Source organism: Propithecus coquereli, unplaced genomic scaffold, assembly GCF_000956105.1.
Source record: "Propithecus coquereli isolate 6110/MARCELLA unplaced genomic scaffold, Pcoq_1.0 Scaffold241, whole genome shotgun sequence".
NCBI lineage: Eukaryota > Metazoa > Chordata > Mammalia > Primates > Indriidae > Propithecus > Propithecus coquereli.
This window is the reverse complement of record NW_012147964.1, coordinates 915,159-934,632: the sequence shown is the minus strand read 5'-3', so window position 1 is coordinate 934,632 and position 19,474 is coordinate 915,159. Positions and strand designations below refer to the sequence as shown.

General features: G+C 51.8%; 1 protein-coding gene across 2 annotated transcripts in view; it reads right to left on the bottom strand.

Moving 5' to 3' along the window:
• MLLT1 (myeloid/lymphoid or mixed-lineage leukemia (trithorax homolog, Drosophila); translocated to, 1) overlaps nt 1-18,475 on the bottom strand; it is a 49,454-nt gene extending 30,979 nt beyond the window's left edge. For both annotated transcript variants that reach the window (XM_012646302.1, XM_012646303.1), the window contains exons 1-3: nt 18,424-18,475; nt 17,753-17,933; nt 8,830-8,912 (exon numbers count right to left, since the gene is read on the bottom strand). In XM_012646302.1, coding sequence (XP_012501756.1) covers nt 8,830-8,912; nt 17,753-17,933; nt 18,424-18,468 — 309 coding nt within the window. In that variant the 5' untranslated portion in view covers nt 18,469-18,475. The remainder of the gene's footprint in view (nt 1-8,829; nt 8,913-17,752; nt 17,934-18,423) is intronic.
• Nucleotides 18,476-19,474: the final 999 nt, after the last annotated feature.

Below are 19,474 nucleotides of genomic sequence, written 5' to 3'. Positions count from 1 at the left end.
TGTTCATCAATGGACAAACTGTGGCTTATGCACACAGTGGAATAGCATTTGGCCATGAAAAGGAATGAGGTTCTTATCCGTGCCACGACGTGGAAGAACTCATAAATACAGTACTCAGGAAAGAAACCGGACTCGAAGGTCACATACTGTGTTTACATGAAACTTCCAGAATCGGCACATCCACCGAAACAGAACACAGATGGGTGGCTGCCAGGGGCTGGGGTCAGGGGGAGATAGGAAACAACTGCTTACTGGGCACGGGGCTTCCTCTGTGGGGTGATGACAATGTTTTGGAACTGGAGAGAGAAGGTGGTTGCACAACACTGCGCATGTACTAAATGCCACTGAATTGTTTACTTTAAAATGGTCGATTTCATGTTATATGAATTTCACCCCAATTTTTTAAAAGGGGGGGTGCCACAAGGTTTTTGACATGTGGACCTATGACAGCCGCCTCTGGAATGAATCTGGTTCATCCATTTGGACACTCGTTCAACAAATGTCCACCAAGTGCCACTCTGATGGTTAATTTTAGGTGTCAACCAGACTGGATTAAGGGATACCCAGAGAACTGGTAACACAACACTTCCGGGCGTTGTCTGCAGAGGTGTTCCCAGAGGAGATGGCATGCGAGTTAGTGGATCGAGCGGGGACGATCTGCCTCAGTGTAGGCGGGCACCACCCGTCTGGCTGGGGACCCAGAGAGAATAAAAAAGGCAGAGAAAAGGGTGATTTTCTCTCTCTCTCGTCTTGCCCTTGCACATCAGAACTCCAGGCCCCCTGGGTCCTCATGCCTTTGGCCTTAGACTGAAAATTATACCATTGGCACCCCCAGTTTGGGGCTTTCAGACATGGAATGAGCCACACTACTGACATGCCAGGGTCTCCAGCTTGCAGATGGCCTGGTGTGGGACTTCTCAGCCTCCATGGTCACATGAGCTGATTCCCCCTATGCACAGACACACACACACACACACACACACACACACACACACACACACACGTATCTCCTGCTGGTTCTGTCTCTCTGGAGACCTCTAATAAAACCACCAATGCGTCAAGGAAGAAATCACTAGGAAAATTAGAAAACAGCTTGAGAACATGAAAACAAAATCCAACATACCAAAACGTATGGACTGCAACGCATGCAGTGCTCAGAGGGAAATTTAGAGGCGTAAAACCCTACAACAAGAAAAAGTAAAAATGATGTCAAATCAACAACTTCACACCGTAAAGAACTAGAAAAAGAACAAACAAAACCCAAAGGCAGCAAAAGGAAACACACGAACAGAGATAAATGAAACAGAGAATAGAAGACGAGAGTGATTCAATAAAATCCAAAGTTTGTTCTTTGAAGAGACCAACTAAATTGACAAACCTTGAACTAGATTAAAAGAGAGAACATACAAATAACCACAATCAGAAATAAAAGTGTACACTACCAACTTTACAGAAATTAAAGGAATTATGATAGAATACTATAAACAGTAACACACCAACAAACTAATCTAGATAAAATGGACACAGTCCTAGAAACGAATTACTAAAACTGACTCAAGAAGAGGTAGAAAATCTCAACAGATCTATAACAAGAGATTGAATCAATAATCAAAAACTTCCCACAGAGAAGTTCAGGACCAGCTGGCTTCAATGATGGACTCCACCAACATTCAACATTCAAAGAAGAATGGACACCAATCCTACTCAAACTCTACTAAAATTCAGAAGAGGAGGGAATACTTCCCAACACATCCTATGAGGCATTACCCCACAAGCCAGACAAAGAAACCACAAGAAAACTACAGACCAATAATCCTTATGAATGCAGATCCAAATATCCTCAACAAAATACCAGCACTCCCAATCCAACAGCACATTAAAAAGATTATACACAATAACCAAAAGGAACTTATCCCAGGAATGCCAGGGTGGTTTTACATAAAATCAATCAATACAATACATCACATTAATAAAAGGAAGGAAAAAACCTACACAATTTTCTCAAGAGAGGTAGATAAAACCATCTGACAAAATTCAACACCTGTTCATGATTTAAAAAACACACACACTCAGCAAATCAGAAATAAAAGGTGTGGCATAATAAGAAATATATATTTGGTCTCCCCTGGCCCCAACACAGAGCTTCTAAAATCCTCGTAACTTTCTAAGGGACAGGGGTGATAGGAGCATCTTTTATTTTAATATTTGGTCTTAGTCCTGGGTTCCTGACATGAGAGCTTCTAAGACCCTTGAGATCTCTGAAGTGATTAGAGCATCTTTTTGTATGGCTGGTGGCCGAAAGCCCCTGATAGCTTCAGGGTGGGGGCTGGTTGCCGGAGGAACCAACCACGTGACTAGAGGGTTGGAATTTTCGGCCCCACCCCCGGCCTCCTGGGCCCAATCGGCCATGGCCAGTGATGTCATCAATCATGCCCACATAATGGGGCTCCACGAAAACTTCAAACAAAGGGGTTCAGAGAGCTCCCACGTCAGTGAGTGCAGCGAGGTGCTGGTCCCCTTCCATGGGGAAGGGAAGCTCTGTGCCCCTTCCCTGGCACCCTGCTCTGTGCATTGTTTCCGTGTGGCCGTTACTGAGTTGTATCCTTCACAATAAACCAGTAACGGAAGTCAAATGTCTCCCTGAGTTCTGTGAACCATTATAGAAAATTAACAAACATACAGAGGGGGAACCCCCAATTTATGGCCAGTTAGGCACAGGCGGCAACCTGGGACTTGCAACTGGCATCTGAAGAGGGGGCCGTCTTGTGAGAATGAGCCTTAACCTGGGGGGGTCTGCGCTAACTCCAGGTAGTCAGTTCCACAATCGAATTAAATTGTAGGACACCCAGGTGGTGTCCAGAGAACTGGAGAATCGCAATGTGAGGAAAATCCACACATTTGGTGTCAGAAGTGTTATGAGTGGAGAAAACAGAGTTGGTCTCTCCCTACCCCTTTTAGAAGGGGAATTCCTTAACCTGATAAAGGGCATTTATGAAACACTCACAGCTGACGTCACACTAACGGCAAACAACTGAAAGCTTTTCCCCCCACCGAAGATCAGAAACAACACAGGATGCCCACTGTCACCGCTGCTATCTAACATTGCACCTTAAGTCCTAACCGAAGCAATGAAGCAACAAGAAGAAACCAAAGACATCCAGATTGGAAAGTAAGACGTAAAACTATCTCTACTTGCAGATGACACGATTCTACGTGCAGAAAATCCCAAAGGATCCACAGAAAAACTACTAAAGCTAATAAACAAATTCAGTAAAGATGCAAGGTAGAAGATCAACACACAAAAGTCAGTTGGCAATTAAAGCAATTCCGTTTTACAACACCATCCAAAAGAGTAAAATATCTGGGAATAAATTTAACCAAGCAGGTGAAATATGCACTAAAAACTATAAAACACTGCTGAAAAAAATTAAAAAGGGCCTAATTAAATGGAAAGACATCCTATGTTCACGGATGGGAGGACTTAATATTGCTGAGACATCTCAAAAGTGATACACAGTGTCAATGCAATCCTTATCAAAATTCCAATGGGATTTTTTGAAAAAAGGGAAAAGCCAAACCTTAAACTCACATAAAATCACAAGGAGCCCAGAATAACCCAACTCATACTGAAGGGGGGAAAAAAACAAAATGAGAAGTTGGAAGATTCAAAACTTCCTGATTTCAAAACTTCCTACAAAGCTACAATAATCAAAACAGTATGGTACTAGCATAAGGACAGACATATAGACCAACGGAAAACAATTAAGGGTCCAGTTTTAAACCCAGAATCTATGGCCGACTGATTTTCAACAAGAGCACAAAGACCACTCAATGGGAAAAGAAGAGTCTCTTCAACAAATGGTGCTGGGACACCCGGAAAACCACATGCAAAAAAATAAAGTTGGGCCCTCGCCCTCACTCCATACACAAACAACTCAGAACGGACCAACTGTCTAACCATTAGAACTAAAACTATTAAAGTAGTATAAGTAAACGTATTTGGCAACAGAGTCACAAGTGTGACACCAAAAGTCTGAGCAAAGAAAAAATAAGCCAAACTTCATAAAAATTTAACGCTTTTGTGCATCAAAGGACATCATCAAGAATGTGAATAAACTGAGGGAAGGAGATAAAATATCTGCAAATCACACATCTGGTAAGGGTTCAATATCCAAAACATACAAAGAACTTCTATAACCAACAACAAGGAGACAGACAACCCAACTCAAAAGTGGGCAATGGAGGTATGAAGACACTTCTCCAAAGAAGATGTACAAATAGGCAACAAGCCTGTGAAAAGATGTGGAATATCTCTGGCCACTAAGGAAATGCAAATGAAAATCTCAATGTGTGACCGCTTCGCACCCACTAGGATGGCTGTGACTTTGAAAAGCAGAAAGCAAGCATTGCTGAGGACGTGGAGCAATGGGAACCCTCACACATTCCCGGTGGAAACATAAAATGGTGCAGCCCCCGTGGAAAACCGTTTGGCAGTTCCTCAAAAAGTTAGACACGAAATCGCTGTATAACCCTGCAAGTCCATCCCTAGGTATCTACCCAAAGGAACGGAAAACTGATATTCAAACAAGTCCAAGTACACGAATGTTCAGTGCAGCACTACTCACAACAGCAAACAGGCAGAAACAGCCCAAACGTCTACCAACAGGCGAACGGATGCACAAAGTGTGGTTCAACAGAACCTCATCACCTATGGATTCCACATTTTCAAATTCACCTACTCGCTGAAGTTTGTTTGTAAACCACATAGCAATACTCTCAGCTTTCAGTCACATTTGCAGACATGCACACAACAGCAAAAAATCCAACCTGCCCAATGCACGCATCCCTGGATGCGGACAAGGCAATGCTATCTTCTTGTTTCAGAAAATTTTCTTTACAACACACATACATTACTTCTGTAATCAGAGGAAGCCCTCTGGTTTTTTTTTTCCTTGAGAGAAAGGAGCGATTTGTCTGTAAGAGAGCATCCCACCAACAGGTCAAACAAAACTCGGCTGCAGTTAAGTTCTGGTGCATGAACATCACATGAAACACAGTTCCTTCGTTTTGCAGACAACGCCACATTCAAGGTCAAGCACGCTACAGGCCTATACGAGAAAAGGTGCTGTGTTTGAGAAAGCACCTTTGCTGCTCTGGTTATAGACTCAGCCCACTCACTAAGAAGCTGGACAACATCTCTCTCCTGGCTGGACCCTCAGCGCCCTGAAAGCCGTCTGAAATCTCCAGGGCTCCCCCTTCCACCCTGCTTTCCTGCCCAGGAAACGAGAAAGAAGCCGACACCAGCTCAACAGTAACAACCACAAACACTAGGGAAATGCTTAACATGTGCCGGGTCCAGGGCCAAGTGCTTTTCTCCTGGCGTCTCTGTCTGCATCTTCCCAGCAGCCATGAGAAGCAGATACGATCACGAACCCATTTTATGGATGGAGAAACTGACACCCCGAGGAGTAACCTGCCCATAGCCACACGGCCAGAGCCTGGGATTTGCACCCAGCGTGCTCCTCACTGCTCTCTCTCTCCCAGTCTAGATACCACCAACTCCCTGACCCAGCCCGACCTGTCACTGCCCTCTCGCCTCACTACCTTAAAGTTCTGCTCGCCTTACCTACCGCCAACAAACACGTTGTGGCAAACAACCGAATGCAACCTAGCCCACGTCAGGGTAGAAAAATCATCGTAAATCCACTCACTACGACCCTGTTCCAAATAGCATGCCGTATTCTCTGATCTGTACCAGCTGCTTTTATAACTAACCAATTTTTCTACAATTGTCTAAGCTTTACAAAAAATCTAAAGTAGGGACACATATGTAAACAATCTTTGCAGAACACAATACATAAAAAAAACTGTCCCTGGCACTAGGTGTAAGTAAATGCTGGAATTCATTAAGAACTATCATTGCAGGTCGTCCGGGTTTCTGGGAGGTTTTTTTGTTTGTTTGTTTGTTTTAACCAGCTTTTGCAAACCATGTCTCAGGTATTTAAGCAACGGGTGTGTGTTTGGGCACAGCTGGTTCCAATCCCGGCTCCACCAACTACTATGTGGCCCTGACCAAGTGACTCAGTACCCAGGGGCTCCTCCATCCACAGACTGCGGCAGTTACCTTCCTCCGGGGCTTGTTTGGAGACTAAGTAAGGACGTGTAGCACACACACGCCCGCAGTTGTGATGAGCACTGTCTCCCCAGGCCTTGCCTGTGGTGGCCGCACCTCCCGGGTTCTCTGAGTGCAGGGCCCTCTACGCTCTGTGGCACAGCCGCCATCAGGGAGAGAGGAGTCCAGTGAACTGGGCGCAGAGCACGAGGAGGCAGCCAGCCTTTGTCCTGGGAAAGGCAACACTGTAATTCTCAGAACAGACTCACAGCGGAGCTCCAGCCCCAGCCACGCGGCCTCTGCAGAAATTGTTCAGAGAAATAAACACCGAGCAACGTGCCCTTTTTTTCCCCCCAACAGAAAACCTGGCCTTTCTCCAACAGAGTTCAAATGAAAACACATGCTGAGATCCGAAAAACCTGCTACAACTAAAAATGGGAGAATTTTACTGTATGTAAATTACCTCTCGACAAACTAGACTTAAACAAAACATCTTGACCTGAAACCAGATGTTGCCGTGAGTAGCAGGACGCGGGGAGCCTACGCACATGCTCCCCCTAAAGGGGTGCCTGGAGAAGTGGAAACGTGCTTGGGTGAGCGCGTAGCACCTTCCAAAGGAAAAAGGCAACAGACAGGCTCTCTGGAGGACCACGGGGTCTGTACGGCGCAGGGAAAGCCCCAAGAACCCCAAAGAGCAGGCAAGGATACAGAGAACACCCTCAGAAAGGGCGCACTGCCTCTCACCGCCCAGCACAGTGGGGTGCTGAGCCCAGGAGTGACAATCACTTCCTTTCCCTACCAGAAGCAGACGAACACGGCAGAACCTCAGGGAACTCGGCACAGAAACAGCCCTGAAGTCTGGACTTCAGGCTCAGGTGAGCGCTGCAGGACGTAGCACATGCCCAGAATGTGTTCTGCGACACCTGGGGGCAGCCGGCCTGAGGTTACCCCGCTGAGGGTGTACAAGAAGCAGGAGACAAACAGCACTGCCCAGGCCCCGCCAGCCTCAGGACGGAGGCCCCAAAAATCCACGAGCAGGCAACTCCCTGCTGCTGAGCCAGGCTCTGGCCGGAACCTCTTGGCAGACCCCTGAGGGCACCAGGAAGTGGAGCGGCCACCACCAGTGCCTGTGTGGCTGCAGGCCGCGTCATGGGACACAAAAGGCCTAACTGGCCTGTGGGTCCCAAAACTGCTTCTGAACTCCAAGGAATGTGATCCAAGTCACCCTGGGTGAGTTCAGACTGGCCACAAGGACTGGTACCTCAGCTGCTATAGTCACTCCCCTTCCACACACTCACCAAAGGGAGCTTGGAAAACCCAGCCGCTCACCTGCCCCTCGGCTGGCCCTGGGAGGCCCCGCCACCCCCCGCAGACAGGCTTGGCTCTTTTCCCAATGGGGCCTCAGCTCCCAAAAGGCCTCAGAATGACCCGGGTTTCTGCGAACAGGCCCTGGGAGGCCTAGCACCTAAAATCTGGTCCCATGTGCTGAAAGGTCACTGGGCTCCCTGCGGGACAGCACATCCGAGCGCTACTCCTAGAGGCCCTCACCGCCAGGTGGTTTGCGGAACAGTGCGATTCCTGCCACCCGTCTGGTATGGCCGGTGTAAACCAGGCACTGCGTAAGCAAGCGGGGCGCTCTGCAGGCCTCCCGGGGAGCCCTTCTTCCCCAAAGACGGCAACGCGGCTGCCATGCCAGTCTTGCTGCGTTTGTGGGAAAGCAGCCAGCCGTGGGCAAGTCACCCGGAGCCAGGAAATGCCACTGTCAGCCCCTTGGTGACGAGAAGAGGAGTGGGGCAGGCCCTTTAGTTATTTTAATTACTGGACCAAAAGAAAAAGTGTAGAAAATGCAGACAGAAGAAAATAAAAATCTGCTGCCATCCTACCACTCAGATTATCCTTGTTAACATTTTTGATGTATGTAATTCCTTTTTCCTATAAATATCATTCATATAACTTGCTTCTTTCACTGAACAATATTAAGAACTTGGCCAGGCGCGGTGGCTCATGCCTGTAATCCCAGCACTCTGGGAGGCCCTGGTGGGAGGGTCACTTGAGGTCAGGAGTTCAATACCAGCCTGGGCAACATAGTGAGACTTCGTCTCTACAAAAAATAGAAAAATTAGCCGGGCGCGGTGGTGCATGTGCCTGTAGTCCCAGCTACTCGGGAGGCTGAGGCAGGAGGATCACTTGAACCCAGGAGTCTGAGGCTGCAGTGAGCTGTAAAAACACCACTGCACTCCAGCCTGGGAGACAGAGCAGACTCTGTCTCAGAAGAAAAAAGAACTCTCTCTCCTCACAGGTCATCAAAGATTCTGCTTGGAAGATGCGCTGTAAGTTTATCTAACCAGCTGCCCCTTGCTGGACATTTATTTCCAGATCTGTCACTTCGTACGGCCCAGTGACTAACCTCTAGGACCACGGAGGAACCTATGCCGCTGCGGGTGTGTTCTCTAGGTGACGAGATGGGCTGTGGCCGGCTGCTCCCCTGGAGAAGTGGCACCCTGGGGCACGGCCACCTGCCGTCAAGAGCAATCGGATGGCAACCAACATACTCCCCTCGGCGCTCACGGGTGCGTCTGTGCGCAGTGGGGACCAGAGCACTTCCTCACACGGAGACGGCCAGTTCTACCCCCACCTTTGCAAGCCGCCCTTGGCGTCCCTGGCCCAGGGTTTCCTCTGGGGCATGCGCCCTGCCCGCTGCTGCTCAAGGATCCTACCTTGTTCTTGAAGTGCACCTCGATGGGCATGATGAAGCCAGCGTATCCCGACTCCTCCACTTTGTAGGGGGGCTCCTTGCACACTAAAAAGGAAAAAACGCATCCATCAGCTTCCTGTCCCGTTCAAGGCCCAGCCCCAGCAGCAGCAGCACTTGCGCCCCCATCCCCACCCCGCCACCTCCTCCCTGGGGCTCTCAGGAGGGCGGCTTTTCCGGAGGCTGAGCTCCCCAGGGAGAGTCACTGAAGGGGTCCTGGGGAATAAAGGGGCAGAGGAGGGGAAAGGTGACCTGGCCCCTGGAGCGGTCAGCAGAGGGAGAGCAGGAGGGGGTGCCAGTTACCCTCTGCACCCAGGGCGCCTGCTCCTGCAGCGGGCGAGGAAGCCAAGGCCAGAGAAGGCCACGCAGGGGGTCAGTAGGCATGACCTGAGTGAGGTGTGAGACCCACTGGGGCTCCGTCTCCCAGGCAGGGCCGCGTGCCCCACCGTAACAGCCTCCAACACGGGAGCTGAGCCCCGCTCTGTGCCAGGGACGCGCACGCTGCGAGATGGAGGAGGATCGTCCACCTGGGTTCTGCTTTTGCACATACTGAGAACACTCCCAAGTGATGCGAACAGAACCTTGTTAACCCCAGAGATTTAAAAAACAAAAAAAACCAAATTGAAACAAAGAACAACAAAGTGCACACAAGATAATCTGTAATTTCATCCTCCAGAATAAACCACTGGAAGTTTTGACACACACGCTCTCGCATACGAGAGCCGTGGAAACACTGTTCTCCCGCTTTTAAGAAAACAATGAGAGCAGCAGAGATCAAATCCCTTGACCCCCACCCCTCCCTCTGCAGAAGCAACTGCGACTGGGAGGTGGGAAGACATCCTGCCCATGGTCTGTGGGTGTCTTTACCTGCTTTACTGAAGCGTGACTGACACTTTGGAAGCTGCACATACTTAATATCTACGTCTCCGTGAGTTTGGGGATACACAGACACCCACGAAACCATCACCACCACCAAGGCCGAGAACAAGTCCATCACCTCCTGAAGTCTCCTCTCACCCCTTTACTGCTGTTTTTGTTTTCGAAGAACATCTGACATAAGAGCCAAGCTCATAGCAACTTCGAGCGTGCACTGTGGTACTGCTGGCTGCAGGCGCTACACCGTACAGCACATCCACTCATCTCACGGAACCGAAGGCCACACTCCGACTATCATCTCCCCAATGCCCCCCTTGGCCCATGCCGGTAACCCCCACCCTGCTCTCCGCTTCTCTGTGTCCGACTGTTTTACATTCTCCACGTGAGACCGCGTAGTGTCTGTTTTCCGTGTCTGGCTTACTTCACCTAACGTGGTGCCAATTGTTAAAAACCTTTACACACATACGCCTGTACTAGTAAGGTCATTCTTAAGTGGGCCAGAAATGGCTGGAAAACAGTCAATGGAACATAATGAAACATGCTTTTTTTAAAATTCAAACCATAAGATTTTTCATTTAAATAAAAAAGAGACTCAAATATCTAACCTTGTGTATGTCATGTATCTATCCAAACAAAACTGGCAAGCAGCTAGGTCTGGAGTAGGGACTCTCGAAGGCAGGGCTGGCTAGACAGCTTTGCAAGGGGCCCCAGTCTGCAAACTGCAGGAGAGCAGGAGAGCAGGGAAGGGGCTCCCAGAGCCCGCCTTCCCTCGCTCACCCCTACCCACCTGGCCCCAGAGACTGGAGCTGCAGGGACGGATGCCAGGCTGTAAGCTGGCCCAGGGCCCCAGGTCCTGCTCCCAGGGGTCCCTCCACCCCACCTCCCCTCCCCTCCCCAAGCCCCACTTTCCCTGAAAGTCCGGCTCAAGCCCTGCTCCCCCCACCGGCTGCCTGCCCCACTGCTGCCTGCCCCACTGCCAGCTAAATTTCTGGAGGGCGAGGCCTTGCCCACAGCTGGTGGCCTGAATTCCCTGCTGGGGGCAAGGGGCATTCCCCAAACAGCCACAGGACCACGTGGCACAGCCTCCCCAGAGGCCAGCAGCAGCCACCACTGTGTCAGACACCACTATCTGTGTCTGAGAGAGTCACGGGCTAGGATGACAACACAGGCCCAAAGGACACCTCTGGCCCCTTGGTGCTGACTCCTCCTCCTCCAATGTCCTGGTCCTACCGGGGATGCTGGACAGGGACCTCCGATGAGGCCCTCCCCAAACCAACTCCTCCTGCCCCTTTAACCTGCACCACCCCCAGCATCCCCCAGCTCAGGGCCCATCACTCACCCAAGGACGAGGCCATCCGACTCCCTCTCCTGCGGCTCACCCGTCGCCAAGGGCCAAGTCCACCTCCAAACCCCTCTGGAACGCAGCCCACTGTCCTGGAGCTACGCCTCTCACGTCCTGCCTCGGGCACCCCCCAGGCATCTGCTGCTGGGCTAACTGCAACGTGGCCCCCCACTGCCCTCAGCAACCTGCAAGGAGCTTCACCGCCTTCTGCCCCAGCCCTCGGCAACCCAGCCTCGGATCCAGCCAGCCAGCCAGCCATGGTGAGCCTCTCGGATCACAGATCACTTCCTCTGGGACCCCTGTTTTGAGCCCCTCACCCCACCAGGTCACAATTCTCTCCCACAGGATCCCCAGCACTGAAGGACTTATTTTTTTTTTTTTTTAAAGAGATGGAATCTTGCTCTGTTACCCAGCTGGAGAGCAGTGGTGCGATCATAGCTCACTGTAGCCTCCAACTCCTGGGCTCAAGCGATCCTCCTGCCTGAGCTTCCCAAACCCAAAGTGTGGGGATTACAGGCGCCACTGCGCCCAGCCTGCTGCAGGACTTCTTGCATCATTCCTGATCCACACCTCCAGGCTGTAAGCTGATCACTCAGGTCCCCAGGGATTGCAGCTGGGACGTGACACTTCCTCTTGGAAGCACTCAGTACCTACTATCAAACACTGCCCAGCACGCCACCTGCCACACCTCCCTCAGGTGGTACAGGGACAGAAAGTACTCAAATACTGCTGAACAGGGAGGCCAGGTCACGCTGTAGCCTCCATGGGGTCCCTCGATCCTGTCTGAGCAGGTGGAGAGAGGCTGTGGCATCCCTGCAGCTGCAGAGAGCTGCCTGCTTGGTGCTTCGCCCAACCCCACTGGCCGGGAGCGCTCTGCAGCCTCCCTCCATCCCTGAAGTCTCGCACCAGGTCAGGCACCCGATGGGCACCCCGATACTCAACCTGAACCCAGGAAGGAAAGCGGAGGCAGGACAGAGAGGAAGGGTGGGCTGCTCCCACCCGTGACCCCCCAGCAAGGGAGGCCTAGGCAAGGGCAGAGCCTGGGGTTTGTTCGCAGACCCCACCCTACGCCCTGTCTCCTGCCCGCACCCCCACTCCCATCTCAACCCCATCCAACCACAAAGGCCCACCATAAGGACTGCGTTATCTGTCCAAATTTACTCTCTGTCCCCACCTCTTCAGGGAAGGGCCCTTGCCCTGCGTTTCTCTCTGCAAAGGCCTCTCATGTGATGGGCACTTCCAGGCTGGAAAAGCATCTGTCCCTCCAGAGATAAGGGTATGAGCTTCCAGCACAAGGCTGGAGACCAGGCAGACGCACTGGCCTACCCTCCGGCCTGGGCGCCCACGGGAACCAGCACAGCACACAACAAAGCCCTGAGGGTGAAGAGGGGAGGGAGGAGATGCCAGCAGTCAGCACGGTTCTGGACAGCAGAAAGCGGACAAGGGCAGGCTGGGCAAGGGGACAGGAATCTGTGTCCCAGAGTCTGCCGTAGGGTGCTGCAGGGCAGGGACGGCCTGGGCCGGTTGGGGGGACGGCAGGAGTGAGGATGAGAGCTGGGGGGGGCAGGGGGTGACTGCTGGGGTCCAGGTTCCCTCTGGGGTGGGGGAGATGCTCTGCAATTAGAGCTGATGGAACCGGCAGTGATGGCTGCACAACTGTGTGCACACACTAAAAACTCTAATTGTACACATTAAAAAGGTGAATTCTATGGGATGTGAACTATGTCTCAGTAAAGCAGTTATTTAAAGAAACAAAAAGAGGCAAACTGCAAGGCTGTGTTTGGAACAACAGGCACGGGGATTCTTCCCTCCAGCCTCCCCCTACCCAGAGCGCAGGCAGGGTGGATTCCCCCTGGGGAAACCCAGGCGGTTTCGTCTCCAGAGGAGAGCCGGCTATCGGGGGGAGCATGGAAACTGGACCCCCGAGTGAAGCCCTCCTCTTTTAGGAAACTGGGAAGCCCACAGACCGTCAAGCCTGTTGGGTAATGGAACCCACCCTCCCATAAAAGAGTGCTCAGAAGGAATCCCCACTTGGGAGAAAGAGGCCAAGGACATGGAAACAAGTTGCAGACCACAAGGGAACTTAAGAAAAAGAAAAAAGAAAAAAATAAATAAATAACCTAGGAGTCAATGTCCTCGGATTCGAGGAGATATACCCAACAAATAAAACTAAGACAGGGCTCTTAGATATTACAGATTTTTTACTTACAATTTTTCAATTCAACAACAAGACTAGAAAGTAAAGGAAATCTCCCCAATAGTAGAGCAAAAAGATACTTTTTTTTAAAAAAGGTGAGACAATAAGAAACAGTTTGGCAGATTAGACGACAGACAATGGCTACCATGTCTAAGCACCCACTGAGCGTCAAGCGTGGGTCTCACCTTGGTTCACCGAATCTTTACGATCTTACACAGCAGAGACGATCCCTCAAGTTTTACAGATGGAAAGACTCAGGCACAGAGAAGTTCAGTGACAAGCATCCCAGAAAGAGAAAACAGAGGAAATAAATAGATGGGAGGAAACTGTCAAAGAAACAGAAGAACAGTTTTCCAGAGCTAAAATGAAAGAACCAAATGTCACAAAACACAACGAACAACGACAATAAAAATCCCATCCTGTCATAAAGCAATGCCCTAACAAACACCCTAAATGCTTCTAGAGAAACAAACAGGTCCTGTGTAACGGAACGAGAACCCAGCGGCACCAGACTCTTCAGAGAGAAGGAGGCGACGTTTGCAGAGCCCTGAGTGACAGCACAGGTGGGCTATTTCTCATCTCAAACTCTTGAGACCAGAAGTGTTCTGGATTTCGGATTTTTTCAGACTTGTGAATATTTGCATTCAGCTGGTTCAACATCCCTAACACGAGCAATCCTAAATCCAAAATGCCCCAGTGAGCAGTTTCTGAGCACCGTGTCAGCACCTCAAGAAGCTGTGGACTTCGGAGCATTTCCGATTTCAGATTTTCGGATTAGGGATACTCAACCTGTAATTCTCAAACCGGAAAATCACACCCGACCGAACAATTACTGAGTTGTGAGGAATAATGGCATTTTCAAACACGCTAGGATTCAGACAGTTTACTGCCCACACAGCTTTCTTAGGAAATTTCCTAAGTAATTAATCTCTTGGGATATTACTGGAGAAATTGCTCTAGCAAAATAAGAAAATAAACCAAAACATAGGGCAATAAATAAATCCCCTCAGGAGAACAGCAGAGAAAAGGCCCAGGGCGCTGGCTAGACCGTTGCCTCGAGAAGGGTCCGTTGTGATTAGAGAAGTCAAAGGCAACCAGAGTGAAACATTCAGGGGGCTAAAAAAAAAAAAAAAAAAAGCCGGGCACGGTGGTTCACGCCTGTAATCCCAGCACTTTGGGAGGCTGAGGCAGGAGGATCGCTTGAGCCCAGGAGTTGGAGGCTGCAGTGAGCTGTGATCATGCCACTGCATTCCAGCCCGGGCAACAGAGGGAGACCCCGTCTCTTAAAAAAAGGGGGGGTTGTGGGTAAGCATAGCAGGGCCAAGGACACATAGAGGTACTTGTATCCTAATCTTCCTCAGTGGAGAGTCAGAAGACATTGACAGAAGCTGACAGAGCAGAAGAATCCATTAATTCATTCAGTAGACACTTAGTAAGCACCTACTGCATCCCTACAGGCATCAAAAAGGTAGCAGCAAACAAAACAGACACAACTGTCTTCCTTGGAGGGGGACGGGCAAGATAAATAAGTAATACACATAATATGCTAAGATGGTGCTAAGGAGAAAAATAAACCAAAACGAGAAAAAAAGGCTAAGAGGCATGCGGCTGTGTAGGCCTATCGGACGAAGAAATCGCGATTTAGCCCCGGCACCCAGAGGACTCCCTAAAAAGGGTGCCGTGGGACTGTGAGGGACCTCAAAGGTAAACAGGCTCACGTCATCATTCAAAGTCACAGACACACACAACGCAAGAGCGAGTCACTGCACTATAAAAAACTTAGAGACGGTGGGAAAAGGGGCAGTTTGAGATAAATTCCAACCTTTCAAGCCAGCAAGTCAATAAACGTTGTTTACATTTGAAAAATCAAGAAATAAGCAGCAAATTAGCTAATGTTAAAAACACGATCCAGGCCAGGTGTGGTGGCTCACACCTGTAGTCCCAGCTCCTGGGAGGCCCAGGTGGGAGGATTGCTTGAGGCCAGGAGTTCAAGACCAGCCTGGGCAACATAGCAAGACCCTCGCCTCCACAAAAAATGGAAAAATTAGCTGGGTGTGGTGGCGTGCACCTGTAGTCCCAACTACTGAGGAGGCTGAGGCAGGAGGATGGCTTGAGCCCAAGAATTACATGTTTCAGTGAGCTATGATCACATCACTGTACTCCAGCCTGGGCACAGAGCAAGAATCTGTCTCAAAAAAATAAAATAACATAAAATAATATAAAAACACAGTCCAGAAAGGGCTAGAAAGATTGCCCCTGGGTGGTAGGACCAGGGAGCATGGGGAATGGCAATTTTGTACCTTGTGTGTTTCTGTTTGATTTGCGATAATGTGGAGCATTTGATATAAAAGATACTTTTTCAGTACATCAAGTATCACTGCAGAAGCTGCAGCCCTGCAGTCAGTTCTCTGGCCGAGTCCAGCAGAGTTTCACTCAATGCAACAAACAGCAAACTGGGTGTTTACTCTGATGCATCCAATGCAAGTGCCCTCTGCACACTGGCCACAGGGACAGACTTTGCAACCAGCAGGGCCCAGCTACTCATCTAAGAGCTGCCCACGCACTGACACTTGGGGAGAGTGAACCTCGGCCATCACCCCATTTCCAGGGATCTGGGGCTCAGAGAACACACTGCTTCTCCATGACCTCAAGCAGGTGACTGGGCTGCTCTGTGACCTCTGCTTCCACATCCACCTCCCAGGGATTCTGAGAGGCCCCACATGGCAGGGTGGTCACCAGAAACACAAAACTTGGAGCAGAGAGAAAAGTGTGTGGGACACAGACCGCCATCAACGTTACCGAGAGGAGCTGTTTGGTTACCGACAAGGCGGGGAATGAAGCTGAAATAAACAGTTTCAAAGTGGACAGAAATCGTCGTCCCTGGCCAATCGCTGTGCTCTGGGGACAGAGGGAAGGGGAGGGCACAGAGGGATACAGTGAGGAAGAGCTGGAGTGGGTGCTGCAGGAGACAGCCAGGGCCCCGCCCAGGGGAGGAGGGCGGCTCTGGTTGCTGGTCTGTGAAAGCAACACAGGCGACACCTCCTCGAATGGCTGTGGCTGTGGCCAATAAAAACAGGCAGCCTCGGACCCGCCCACAGGCCAGCCTGCCGACCCCTTCGAAGTACAGGCAGGCGGCCTGCCCCCTGAGCCTGTTTCTCCTCTGCAGCAGAGGGCTGTGGCGAGAATGAAACACGATCCTGCCTATGAAAAGAGCTTAGCAGGAAGTGCTCCGGAGATGGCACATGTTCCCATTACTGAGGTGCTTTATAGATATCTGCGTCCTCAGGAGCCATAGCTGCCATCCTCTCCGAAGCTTAGGAAGGAAGGAAGGAAAAGAGGAGAAGGTGAAGACTCAGGAAAGGGGAAACGAGGAGGGAAAGGAATAGCCGAAGGCTGATGGAAGGACCCGGAAGAAAAAGAAATGGCTCCTGCGTCACTAGGAATCTTGGGTGGACGTCCCTTTGGAACCGCAAGTTTCTACCTCTGTAACATCTGGCACTTCTCCGCTAGACTGTAAGCCACTTGCAGGCACAGGACCGGGGTCCTCAGGGCTTCAGCCCAAGGACATCACACTTGTGCCCAGCTCAGCCCCCACGACCCCCCGGAACTACCTAGACCCTCGTGCTGCCAGGCGGAGGGGTCGGGAGCCCGCGGCGGCTCTCCTCACTGTGAAGCGCTTTGCTAGGGGAAGTCCTTCGTTCCCTTCTCAATACATCCATTTAAAAAGCACCTACTGAGCCTCTGTGACATGCCAGGCCCTGGGCATCGCACTGGGGACTCAATCATTTGAAAACCAGACGTGGCCCCGGCCCCTACGGAGCTCCCAAGACCACCAACCTCAAATTCCCCTCCCATCTTTCCCCGGGGTCACTTCCCCAGGAAGTCCCTCTGACCATAAACTGGGTGAGTTCCCGACTCGCTGCCCCATCAGACTGTGCCCTCTAGGGAGGCCCGGGCCACCACACCACAGCTGGAGATGCTGGCAGAATGTGTGACTGCAGCATCTGTGCTTAACCAATGGCAGCCTGAGGCCTGAAGTGGAGCAGGGGACATATAAGAGACAAGACAGCAGTGACATGAGCTGCTTTGATTCTTTCTGCCCCAAATATTATGAATTCTTAAAATGGCACCCTGACCAAACTCAGGCCCAGTAAGCAGTTTCCTGATTACTCACAGCTGGGTTAGGTCACCTTCCCATGCACTAGCACCCGGCTACGCTCTCCAGCTCCTTCTCAGAGCCCGGGTCTAACTGATGACACGACAGCCACCACCTCCCCTCAGTTTTTCCTATGACCGAGTCAACAGCTGGAGGAGGACGAGAAGGGGCTTGGATGCCCTCACACTGTGGGACTAGCCGGAGTCTCCCCGCATGGAGGTCCTGCTGCTCCCGGGGGGCAGGGTGGGAACAGGGCTCTGCAGGAGTGAAGTCACACAGGTCAGTGCCACGGGGACTCAAGGCTGGGAGCCACTCACCGCGTCTGGGCTTGGGGAAGCTGTCGTGCAGCCAGAAGACCACCTTTTCCACGAAGTGCTGGATCTCACATTGCTCAGGGCCGCGGACAAACACCATCCAGTCGTGGGTGAAGCCCTCCGTGGTGGGCTTCTTGCGAAGTTGGGCGCGGTGCCCCAGCTCTAATCTGACCTGGACGGTGCACTGGAGGGAAAGAGAGGCGAGAATGGGGTCAGCACGAGGCCCAAGGCAGGGGGCTGCCGGCTGTCCTGCCGCTTCACCTACCGGGCACTTTCGATGCTGGCTACACTCAAGAGAAAGACTCTTCGAGAGGCGATACACTTCCAAACCAGCACAGAGAATGGGCATAGCTTCCGGGAACTGGGAGTGTACCACACTGTGCCTAGTGCACCCTGCGCCCTCTCCCCTTGGCAAGCCCACGCAGGCCCTGAAGGCCCCCCGCCCCTCTGTCCCACCTGCACAGCCTCCTGGCTGGTGCTCAAATCCACCCAGCTCACGCCTGCCTCTGGGCCACAGCACTGTGGTTCCCTCTGTCTGGACTTCCCACACTGGTGCTTCTCTCGTCCCTGAGCTCTGTTTGAGCGTCACCTCCCTGACCACCCAATCCGAAAGCACCCACCACCACCCACATCATCTCATCACGGCGACGTCCCTCCTTCTCAGCGTTCCTCACCATCAGAAACCACCTTGCTAACGGCTGCGCTGGCTCAGCTCTCATGGTTGACCGTCTGCCCACCCGGAGCTGGAACCCCCCACCAAGGTCTCCCTGGATACAACCGTGCAGCTGCAGGGCAGTCACTTCATGTCACGGATGGGGAAACCGAGGCTCCGAGAACGAGCTGCTAAGCAGGACGCACGAGGTCGCTCAGCCAGTGAGGAGCAGGGACCAGACCTGAGCCTAGGCCTGTGTAACCCGAGGGCCGGCCCACTTGCCCACTCTGTCTCCTTTCTGGCCAAGCCTCCTGAGCGCCTTGAGCCGAGCACTTTCATCCCCACCCATCCTAGACGCCTCCTGGGGGACCCTTGAGATCCCTAAGTTGCCAGCTCAAACCCTGGCAGAACGGGCGGTTCCCAGTGAGAACAGAGAGGCGACCCCGTGGCCACCTGGTGACAGGTCCCAGTGGAGGTGCAGCCTCGGCAGTCAAGCTCCCTTCGCCATGCACGAGTCTGAGGCTCTGCCCTGAAACGTAGGCAGCCCAGGCCCGTTCCACTCCACCGAGCACAAAGCCACAAGCCTTCGAAGCACTCTGAATACCTGGGTCGGCCGAAACCACGGACAGGGAACCTACAGCAAACATCCACCCTGGTCTGTGACATCCTTCCCAGGCTTCTAAAAGATACAGCACGGACACTTCGTATCAAATACAAGAAAGTTACAAAACGAAGCGGAGGCCAAGTGGACACTTGCGCACTTGTTTCTAAGCGCTGAGATAACCAGGAGCCAGGCGGGCCGCGGCGAGTCCCACACTTCCCAGTGAAACTCCCACGGAGCCGCCCGCTGGGGCCCGCACCAGACAGCTCCCGACTGCGCCTTCCAACCCTCTTGCTCGCCAGCTGCCCACGTGCGTCCCCGTGGCTGCGATCGCTCCCGTACCTGTCTCTTGTCTGGCGTTCCAAGGCCCCCTGCCCCTGGCTGAGTGCTCCAGCGCCCGACTGGCTTCCCTCCCTCTCTGCCCTCAGTTGTCACTCGATGAAAGCAGCACGGATGGATCCTACTGCCTGCC